The following is a 10317-nucleotide window of genomic DNA, read 5'->3' on the forward strand; positions in this document are numbered from 1 at the left end:
CGAGCGGCGTCGGGCGGCACCCGAGCGGCGTCCGGAAACACCCGAACGGCTTCGAGGGCAGGAGCCGAGCGCGCTCGGCGCTCGACTGCTCGTGCCTGGCGTGGGGGGTTCGGCTGGTCGCGCCTGGCGCCGTTCCCGGCGTGCCCCGCGCCGTGTTGCAGTGTCACGGCCGGCGCGGCCCGGCCATGAAGCAGGAGGGCGCCGCTCGCCGCCGCGGCGACAAGGCCAAGGCCCCCCCCGACGGGGGGCCACCGCCGCCGCCCCCCCCCGACGTGGAGATGCAGGAGGAGGCGGCGGGGACGGCGACGGGGGCTGGGGGGGAGGCGGGGGGGGAGAAGCAGCCCCAGAGGGAGCTGGATGCTGTGACGCTGGAGGGTGAGGGGGGTGCATGGGGGGGGGGGGAGGGGTTAATGGGGGGGGTTGGTGGGGAGGGGGGAGGGGATGGAGAGGAAGGGGGGGGGTCCATAAGGGGGAGGGAGGGGGCGGGGGGGGGGTTGGTGAGGAGAGGGGGGGGCGTCAGGAGGAAGGGGGGGTCCCTAAGGGGGAGGGAGGGAGGAGTGGGGGGGCCATAAGGGGTCGTTGGGGGGGTCAGGAGGGGTTTGGGGGTGTCTTCAGGGGGGAGGGGGAGGACATAGGAGAGAGGGAGGAAGGGGGGGCTGGGGGGGTTGGTGGGAAAGGGGGGATGGGGAGGGAGGAGGGGGGGGCGTAGGAGAGAGGAGGGTGATAGGGAGGAGGGGACCGGGGGGGTGGGAAGGGGGCCTGGGGGGATTCGGTAAGGGGGGGGGGAATTGGTAGGAGGAGGAGGGTCAAAAAGAGAAAAGGGGGAGAGGAGAAGGAACCTGGGGGGAGGGGGGTCAGGAAGGAGGAAAGAAAGGGGTTGGGGGGGTCCTTCCCTCCCCCAGCGCTGCTGGGAGGGGGTGGAGCAGAGTTGGGGGTGCAGAGGGGAGTGGGGGGGGGGGGAAGGTGATGGGAAAGAATTGGGGGCTGTGCCATCAAAAGGACTGGGGGGGGGGGCAATGAGGGAGAGCGGTGCATTTTGGGGACACCCCCAGAGGATGGGCAGCAAGGGCAGGGGGAGTGGGGGGGGTCCTGGGGATCTGGGGGCTGGGGAGAGGCCCTGACTTGTGCCCCCCCCCTGCAGACATCAAGGAGCACGTGAAGCAGCTGGAGAAAGCCGTGTCGGGGAAGGAGCCGCGTTACGTCCTGCGCGCCCTGCGGGCCCTGCCCTCCACCTCGCGCCGCCTCAACCCCAACGTGCTGCACAAAGCCATCCACGGCTTCTTCACCTCCAACAGCACCGTGAGGGATTTCCTCCTCGGCTTCCTGGAGGAGGTGAGGGGACGAGGACCTCGATCCCAACGTGACGGGGCTCGCTACGGCCCCGTGGGGACCTGAGGTGGAGGTTTTGGAGCTGGGGGTGGGCAGCAGCAGGGGGCAGGGGGTGGGACAGGGGCCGGAGCCCAGCCCATGCCTTCCCTCGGCAGCCCATGGACACGGAAGCAGAGCTGCAGTTTCGCCCGCGGACGGGGAAAGCAGCCTCAGCCCCTCTCCTGCCAGAAGTGGAGACCTACCTGCAGCTGCTGCTCGTTATTTTCCTGATGAACAGCAAGCGGTATCCGGAGGTGAGGTTCCCTCAGCTCTGTCTAAACCTGAGCCCTTCGCCGGGCGCTTCTGGGCCTGCCTCACGGTCCCCTGGTTTCCTGCTGGCTTCAGCTCTGCTTGGGGACAGTCTTTAGGGTCTTCAGCATTTCGTCTGCTCCGTTTCCCTCCTGCAGGCTCAGAAGGTGTCTGACGACCTGATGCAGAAGATCAGTACCCAAAACCGCCGGGCCCTGGACCTGGTGGTGGCCAAGTGTTACTACTACCACTCGCGTATCTACGAGTTCCTGAATAAACTCGACGTGGTCAGGAGGTAGGGCTGGCTCCGTGGGCTCTCCTTGGGTTTCTTCCTCCCGCTCCCTCCCTAAAATCCTCTCCCTCCCCTGCGCTGCAGCTTCCTTCATGCCCGGCTGCGAACGGCCACGCTGCGCCACGACGCCGACGGGCAGGCCACGCTCCTCAACCTGCTGCTGAGGAATTATCTCCACTACAACCTCTACGACCAAGCGGAGAAACTCGTCTCGAAATCCGTGTTCCCCGAGCAGGCCAACAACAACGAGTGGGCCCGGTACCTCTATTACACAGGTGGGACATGCGGGGTGGTGCTGGCAGCTCCGACCCCGCAGAAAACCTCACTGAGGCTCGGGGAGGGGGCTCCCAGGTGGGCTGTGAAGCTCGGTCTGCTTGGATTCTCTCAGTGGCTTTTCCAAACCGCCCTCAGCCCCGCGTGAACGCTCTTCCCCCCCCCTCGCAGGGCGCATCAAGGCCATTCAGCTGGAGTACTCGGAGGCACGAAGGACCATGACGAACGCCCTGCGCAAGGCGCCGCAGCACACGGCCGTGGGCTTCAAGCAGACGGTGAGCGGGCACGGGGAGCACTCAGAGCATCCTGCGCCCCCCCAGGCACGGGGTCTCTGCTCCCCTGGGGCCTGCGCTGGGCCCCTCGGGGACTCAGGGCTCTCTCTGGTTCTGCTCCAGGTGCACAAGCTGCTGATCGTGGTGGAGCTGCTGCTCGGGGAGATCCCGGACAGGCTGCAGTTCAGGCAGCCCTCCCTCAAGCGCTCGCTGATGCCCTATTTCCTCCTGACTCAGGGTACGACGCTCCTGCTCTGCTGTTTCAGCACCGTGTGCCCCGATTTGGGGGAGCGGGAGGCCTCGGGGGCTCCTCACCCCTCCGTGGGAGCCATCTGTGGGCTGCCCCGTGCCAGTCTGATGCCCCGGTCAGGTTTTGGGGGGCTTCTCCTTCCCCTTGTGAGAGGAAAGGATGGCATCAGCCCTGCCTGGTGCTCCCCGTGGTGCCCCAGCCCTCGCTGCTGCTCTCCCTTACCCCTTCTCTGCTTTCTCCCCCCTCCTCCAGCTGTCAGGACTGGAAACCTGGCCAAGTTCAACCAGGTCCTTGACCAGTTTGGGGACAAGTTCCAGGCTGACGGCACCTACACCCTGATCATTCGCTTAAGGCACAACGTCATCAAGACAGGTAAGGGTGTCCCTGAGCCAGCCGGGGGCTGCCACCCCCGCGGGGTGGTGCTCCACTGCCTGCCCCCCCCTCAGGTGTGCGCATGATCAGCCTCTCCTACTCCCGCATCTCCCTGGCTGATATCGCCCAAAAGCTGCAGCTGGACAGCCCTGAGGATGCCGAATTCATCGTGGCCAAGGTACCCGCATCCCAAATCTCACCCCAAACTTCATCCCAAACCCCTGTGGGTCTCCCAGCCAGGCTGCTCCCACCCCGTCCCCGCGGCGCTGCCTCCCTGCTCGTAGGTTGAGGGGATCCCTCCAGGGGGGGGGGTTTTGGGGACACCGAGGGCACCGAGTCCCCTCTCCGCACGCCGTCCTGAGCCCCCTGCTCCTGTCACAGCACCAGCTCCTTCACTCTAAGCTGCTGCCCCAGCCCTCAGAGACGGCGGGCGCCCTGACCGCGTGCCCTCCGGCTTGCAGGCCATCCGGGACGGCGTGATCGAGGCCAGCATTAACCACGAGAAGGGCTACGTCCAGTCCAAGGAGATGATCGACATCTACTCCACCCGGGAGCCCCAGCTGGCGTTCCACCAGCGCATCTCCTTCTGCCTCGACATCCACAACATGTCGGTCAAGGTGAGCCCGCTGGGCCCCTACTGGGAGGCTGTGGGAGCACTGGGAGCCCCACTGGGCGGCGTGGAGGGAGGAGACGGCTCCAGCTCAGGCTGCGATGGAGCTGGTTTGAGCGAAGGGGACAGCGGGATGCAGCCGAGGCACTTCTGGGCTCATGGCTTCTCCCTTGTTCCTCCAGGCCATGAGGTTCCCCCCCAAATCCTACAACAAGGACTTGGAATCTGCAGAGGTGAGCTCGGCACCGGGGCGGGCGCTGGGAGCTCTGCTGGGCTCGTGCTGGACCCAGCTCCTGTCCCCTGCCTGCCCCCACCTTTTGGCTTTTGCTTTCCAGGAGCGCCGGGAGCGCGAGCAGCAGGACCTGGAGTTCGCAAAGGAAATGGCAGAGGACGACGACGACGGCTTCCCCTGACCCCTCTGGCCTGGCTGAATTTTTTTATTTGTCCCTGGGGAAGATGCTGGCTGAGGGGAGCTGCCCCCCGTGGCCCCCCCCGGGTCCCCGCTCTGCCTTTCTTTTATAAATACCTGCATGTCTGCCCCCGGGGTGGGGGACGCGCGGCTTCCCTGGGCCCGCAGCCACTGGTCCTGCTCTCCTGTCCCCTGCCCCCCCTCCGAGGGAAGCCCCTTCCCCAATAAAACGTTCTTCTAAGGTTGCTTCTGATCAGTTGTTGCGAGCCCCGGGCTCGGGAGCTCCTGGGGGCAGGCGGGGGCAGTGGCAGCGCTCCCCGGGCACCGCGGCTGCCGCCAGCTCTTGCACCAATAACGGGGTCAGACTTTGTTAAGCTCCAATTATGACTTTTAAAATAAAAGTTGGAAAAAAAAAAAAAACCACCAACCTGCCCTGCTGCTGCCGTGGTTTGTGTCTGAAACGGCCTCGGGAAGGGGCTGAGCTCCCCTATAATCCCCTGACCCAGGCAGGGCCCTGCGGACCCCAACCCGGGGAGGGGGAACGATGGGGTGGGGGCCATGCAGCCACCACGGGTGTGTCCCGCCAGCATCTGGGCCCAGCTGTGCTCCTTGGGGAAAAAGCGGGGAATCTCCCGGCGCACCCATGCCGGGCGAGCGGCCAGGGGCTGCGGGTCAAGCACGGGGCAGCCCCAAGGGACAGAGCCGGCCCCTATGGGGCCAACCCCGGGGTCTCTGGACCAGACCCCGCCAGCCAGGATGGGGCAGGGAGGGCGAGAGGGTGGCCCCTGGTCCCTCACAGCCCCCGGGGACACTCCGGCAGCGCTCATGTCCCCATGGGTGCCAAAGAGGACCGAGGGTCCGGGGTCAGGCCCCGCAGAGGAAGGGTGGCCACGAGGCAGAACCGCGGCGATTTGTGCTGACCCCGCACCGCCGCCCACAGGGTTTCGGGTCCGGTCACCACTTCCTTCCTAAGAAAAGCCCACGAGGGGGCTTCGGGCCGTGCTGGGTGCTGATTCAACCCCACCCCATGCCAGCCCCAAATCCTGAAAGCACCGACCTGCTGAGGCAGCAGCCCCGGTTTCGCGGAACAGGGCGATTCCGCAGCGACGCTGCAGCCCATGGGTGGCTCTGGAAGGGCCCCGCTTCTCTCCAGAGCTGGGGGGAGCAGAGGCAGAGGTGGGGGGGGGGGTGGAAGGAAGGATTCTTCCAGGAAATCCCACAAACGGGCTCATGCTGCTGAGGTCCTTTCACGTGGCCTGAGGGCAGAGCCCGCGCTGCTGCCGCTTCCTGGGAGGGGAAAGTCATCATTAGGCTTCAGAGTTAACACCTGCTCCTGGTGCTCACAGCTGGGCAGCATCCACCACCCCCTGGCTCCTTCCCTCAGCTGGAGGCCGGAGCAGCTCCAGGGGGGGCTCGGGGGTGTCCCCGTGGGCTGCCCCCACCCCGGCCGTACCCCCCCCACCCAGGCCTGGTTCAGCCCTGCCCCGGGGTCACCCTGCCCAAATCCTCCCAGGCCGAGCAGGGGCCTCCCTCACCGGGCTGGGGCCCAGCTGGCACCGGCCCAGATCCTCCTGGAAGCTCTTGCGGGAACCGGCACGAGCCCAAAGCCCACGTCAGCACCGGGGGGGGGCACCGGGAGCAGCCACCCCCCCCCCCCCCTCTCCCCGGGGCTGCCCTGGCAGCCGCTTCCCCGAAGAGGGGCTGGGGGGGGGGGGGCGGCTCCCCACAGGGGGGGTGCTGGGTGTCAGGCACATGGGGACACCGAGCACGGCACAGCCCGGGGCACCCAGGGGTGCAGGATGCACCTCGGTCCCACACCGCCCCGACACCAGGGTGAGGGGCTCGGGCAGCATCCACAGGGGCTGGGGGTGAGCCCCACGGGACGCCGGCTACAAAAAGCCCCCGGCCACTTGCCCGCAGCGCTGGGCACGTCCAGCCCGGCCGGGTGGGTTAATGAGTGACCGCGTGGCCACCCAGCACCGAGCCAGCACCGAGCCAGCAACGAGCCAGCACCCTGCCACCTGCCCGCTGCCGGGGCTCAGCCGGGTGCCCACCGGCAGCACCGCGCACCCCCGGGAAAGCCCCGGTGCGGCGAGGCGCGGGGAGCAGCCGGGAGAACCGAGCGCGAGCTTGGGATTTGCATGTTGGTGATTAAGGCAATGAGGCAATCGGCACTGTTGCCACATCGGTGTGAATCCCCTGGAGCCGTCTATAAAATGCCCTAATCGATGAGGCCGCGCAGAGCCGGGGCAGGAGCGAGCTGTGCTGGGCCGGGCTGTGCTGGCAGACAGGAGGAGACACCGAGCCGTGCACCATGTGCTGCCTCACCCGTGAGTACCCACAGCCCCGGCACCCGCTGCCCCCATGGCACCCCACAGCACCCACAGCACCCACAGCACCCACAGCACCCGCTGCCCTTGAGCACCCACACGCCCAGAGCCCCCCGCGCACCCAGGGGTGGGTGGGAAGCCGCGCTCCCCTTCCCCTTCCCCAATTTACGCATCTCCATCCCTGGGGTTCCTTTGGTGCCACCATCCATCCCCGTGGGGGTCCCCGCTACCCAAAACGCCCCCGCAGGCAGCAGCGGGTCCGGGGATGCTGCCTGTGGGTGTCGGGGTGTCCCCGGGCGGTGGCTGAGCCGCTGTCCCCGCAGGGATGCTGGTGCTGGTACTGAGCGCGCTGCTGGGCGCGCCGTGGCGGGTGCTGCACGGGGCGCCGCTGGCCGAGCTGTCGGGGGATCAGGATTTCCAGCTCTTCCTGCACAAGAACCTCGAGTTCACCCGCAAGATCAAGGGGGATGTGGCCGCGCTGCAGCGCGTGGTGGTGAGTTGCCGGCACCGCGGGGTCGCCGATAAGGTGACCTTCCCCTCCCTGGCCTTATCGGCACCGCGGGGCCGGGAGCCAGCGGCCTCCCCACGCCCCAACCTCCCCACGCCCTGGTGTCCCCCCCCCTGCGCCGCTTGGCCCCGCGGCACCCAAGGGGGCTCCCTGGGGGGGGGGTTTGGGGACCTCCCCGTGCACCGAGCGAGCAGCGGTTCCGCCTCGTCCCGTGGATGCTCAGAAAAGGGTGGGGAGGGGGGTCCTGCATCCCTTGGGGGTGTCACGGGGGTGGTGGGCTCCTCCGGCCGCCCTGACCCTGTGTCCCCCCCCCCATCCACAGTGTGACACCTTCCAGCTGTGCAAGGAGGAAGAGCTGCTGCTGGTGCAGCAGGACCTGCGCATCACGCAGGTGGCCCTGGAGCAGTGCCACCGCCCCAGCTTCCAGGCGGTGAGTGCCAGCGGCCACCCCTGCCACGGGCAGCCCTCTGAGAGGGGGGGTCAGGGCAGGGAATGGGTTGGGGGGGTCCAGGCTTCACCGAGCACCGCTGACCCCCCCCTGCTCTGTGCCGTGCTGCCCGCAGGAGGCTTGCTTCAGCCAGATCCGCCACGGGCTCCACGCCTACCACAGCTCCCTCGCCGCTGTCCTGGAGCTGCTGCCCTCGCACGCCGGCCTGGTGGAGACGCTGCAGCTGGACGCGGCCAACCTCTCCTCCAACATCCAGCAGCAGGTGAGGGACGGCTGGGGGGGGTCACAACGAGGGGGGCTGCACCCCCATGGGGTGGGCACGGGTACACGGGGCTCCGGTGGGCACCGGCGCCGTGCTCCAGGGTTGTTCCTGACACCCGCTCCCCGTCCCGCCCGCAGATGGAGGACCTGGGTTTGGCCACGGTGACGTTCCCCGCCGAGGACCACGGCCCCCTCCCCGCCTTCTCCTCCCGTTTCCAGCACCAGGTCGGCGGCTTCCTCATCCTGGCCAACTTCCAGCGGTTCCTGGAGACGGCGTACCGGGCGCTGCGGCACCTCGCCCGCCTCTGACACCCGGCCCCGCGTCGCCCCCGCTATTTATTCCCCAGCCCCAAGCGACCTACCCCGCTTATTTAATATTTATCGCTATTTAATATTTATCCAGCCGGGGAGGTTTCCCCCTTCGCCCTTCGGTCCCCGAGCAGGGCAGCCAAGCCCTGCGGTGGCAGCCGCGCACGGGCGTCCGTGCGCAGCATCGCCCTTGTTTAATATTTAAACTCAAGAGTATCTCTGCTAGGAGTTTTGGGAGCCGGGCCGAGCCTTGGCTCCTGCACCGGGAGCTGCGGTGACCCCCACGGCGTCCCGCTGAGCCCAGGGAAATCCGCCTTCGTCCGCAGCCCTGCTCCGGATCAACACCTCCCTGCCCAGGCTGCGGGGACAGAGCTGGCGGGCGTTATTCCTATCAGGCTTCATCACCTTAATTAATTAATATTTATTAGCTGTTAGGATAGGAGGGATGGGAGCACGGCGGTGCCACAGGGTGCTCCCCGCCCACCCGCTCTCGCAGCCTTTTCCGAGGCTTTTCCCACTTTTTTTTTTATTATTTTATTATTTTTTTGGGGTGGGGGGCTCTGCCCGCGCCCCCTCCACGCCGCGTTTGTATTTATTGATTTCTCGCCCTTTAACTTATTCACACCACGCAGCAGCCCCCCGGGGCCGGTGGTGGCCTCGTGCAGCTCTCCCCGTCCCACGCGCCCGGATTTGCGTACTGGAAATTTCACAGCCCGCCCTGGGGGGGGTCTCGTGAGCGGTGTATTTTGTACTGTATTTATTGCCATAGCTGGGCGAGCCCCAGAGACACACAGGCTATTTTTTTTTTTTTTTTATATATATGTGATAAGGTTGGAAATAAACTATTTTTACGCCGACATCTGCGTTGTGTTTCCCCGTCTCCTGCCCGCGTGGGATGAGTCTGCCCGGGGTGGGGGGGTTGTGAAAGCTCCAAACCCGCTTATGGGGACCCTTGGGTGCTGCAGGACCCCCCCCAGCTTCAGGGGGGGACACAGAAAGGCGGGCGGTGGGGCACAGGGAGACAAAAAGGGACAGCGTGGGGCTGCAGCCCTTGCCGTGGGGAAGCCAGGCCCGGGGCTGGGGACAAAGCCCGGCCACCACCGCAGCCCCCGCAGCGCGGCGTGACCCCCCCGGGGCTGGGAAGCACCCACAGAGTGCGGGGGAGGCCGGATGCGACCCGGAGGTGGCAGCTTCCTTCCTGCATCCCGTGGAGCTGCTTGGGCAAGAGCCGATTCCTAGAAAGCGCCGCAGCCACCCGTGCCGGCAGCGCCGAGCTGGGGCCGGCGGCCGTGGCCCCGGTGGTGCCGACAGTGCCGGGGGGGGGAGAGGGCTCGGGGTCCTGCTGTGGTGGTGGCAGTGGGGTCACCGCAAACCCTGGAGGTGGTGCGGGGGCTCAGCCAAGTCTGAGTTCCCCTCAGTGGTGCCGGGGATGCTCCTGGAGCCCTCCCGGAGCCCCCAAGGCTGGGATGGGGCTGGCAGCAGTGGGAAAAGGGAGGTGGGGGGCGAGGGGATGCAGATGAGGGAAGGCGGTGGTCCAGGAGAGCTGGTCCAGCACCACAGCACAGCCCTCGGCGTCTCCCTCCAGCCCTGGCAACCCCCCACAGCCACCCCCAGCCCCTCTCCACGCAATATTTGGCCACCCCGGGCTGTCCCTGCGCTCCCCGGTGTCACCGCTTCCTCCCACCGGCCCCGTGCTCGTGTCCCGTGACCGCCCTCGTCCCCGCACCACGCTCAGCCCGGCCGTGGTGGGGACGGAGCCGAGCTCCAGCTCCTGCTGGGGTCCCTTTGGCTGCCTCCCCCCTCCTCCCAGCTTCTCCCAGTCCCAGGAAGGGGCAGGAGCGAGGCCGGGGCGCTTGGCCCTGCAGCACCCTGCCCGGCGTTGCTCCTTCCTCGCCCGGGTTATCAGGGCTTACAGGAAGCCCCCTCTCCCAGCTCCAGCCCTTTCCTGGAAGGTGAAGCGCCGGGGAAGCGCCAACGCCGCCCGCGGGGCTGCCACGGGCAAATATTGACAGAGGGGGGGGAGGCCAAGAGCACCGGGCCCTGCTCTTTGCTCCGAGCTAACGGTAAAAAGCCGCCCTGGGCACACGGGTTTGGGCCAGAGGTGCCCGGGGGGGTCGGTGCCAGCTCACGCCCGAGTCAGGCCCCATGGGGAGCGGCACCGAGGGCCGGGGAAGCCGCTCCACCCGGCCCCGCATCCCGCTGTCATGTCCTTGCTTGTATCAGGCATAATTCCAGCTCTGGGCCAGGGAGCAGGGCAGGATGCTCAGGGCGTGATGGAGAAGGATAAAAGGATAAGGACCGCTTGTTCCCGCAGCCCCCGGCCGCCCCACACGGCACAGATCCACCACGGAGTGCATGGGGGGCTC

The 10317-nt window shown here is 67.2% G+C and overlaps 2 protein-coding genes across 4 annotated transcripts; both read left to right on the top strand.

Annotated features, from left to right (window-relative positions):
- The first annotated feature begins 150 nt into the window (after positions 1–150).
- PSMD3 (proteasome 26S subunit, non-ATPase 3) lies at positions 151–4340 on the top strand. 3 transcript variants are annotated; one of them, XM_068661199.1, is made up of 12 exons: positions 153–375; positions 1142–1332; positions 1485–1622; positions 1776–1912; positions 1994–2184; positions 2354–2457; positions 2578–2692; positions 2957–3076; positions 3151–3254; positions 3538–3693; positions 3869–3919; positions 4022–4340. In XM_068661199.1, the coding sequence occupies exons 1-12, from the start codon at positions 186–188 to the stop codon at positions 4097–4099; spliced, it is 1575 nt and encodes a 524-aa protein (XP_068517300.1). In that variant the 5' UTR covers positions 153–185; the 3' UTR covers positions 4100–4340. The 3 variants fall into 3 exon arrangements, 1 of the variants encoding a protein (XP_068517300.1); XR_011089991.1 differs by lacking the exon at positions 4022–4340 and having other exon boundaries at positions 151–375; positions 3151–3356; positions 3458–3693; XR_011089992.1 differs by lacking the exon at positions 4022–4340 and having other exon boundaries at positions 151–375; positions 3458–3693.
- A 1471-nt stretch (positions 4341–5811) lies between these two features.
- Positions 5812–8982, top strand: CSF3 (colony stimulating factor 3). Its single transcript, XM_068661202.1, has 5 exons — positions 5812–6425; positions 6749–6918; positions 7256–7363; positions 7497–7643; positions 7781–8982. The coding sequence occupies exons 1-5, from the start codon at positions 6410–6412 to the stop codon at positions 7949–7951; spliced, it is 612 nt and encodes a 203-aa protein (XP_068517303.1). The 5' UTR covers positions 5812–6409; the 3' UTR covers positions 7952–8982.
- Positions 8983–10317: the final 1335 nt, after the last annotated feature.

Source organism: Anas acuta, chromosome 25, assembly GCF_963932015.1.
Source record: "Anas acuta chromosome 25, bAnaAcu1.1, whole genome shotgun sequence".
Lineage (NCBI taxonomy): Eukaryota > Metazoa > Chordata > Aves > Anseriformes > Anatidae > Anas > Anas acuta.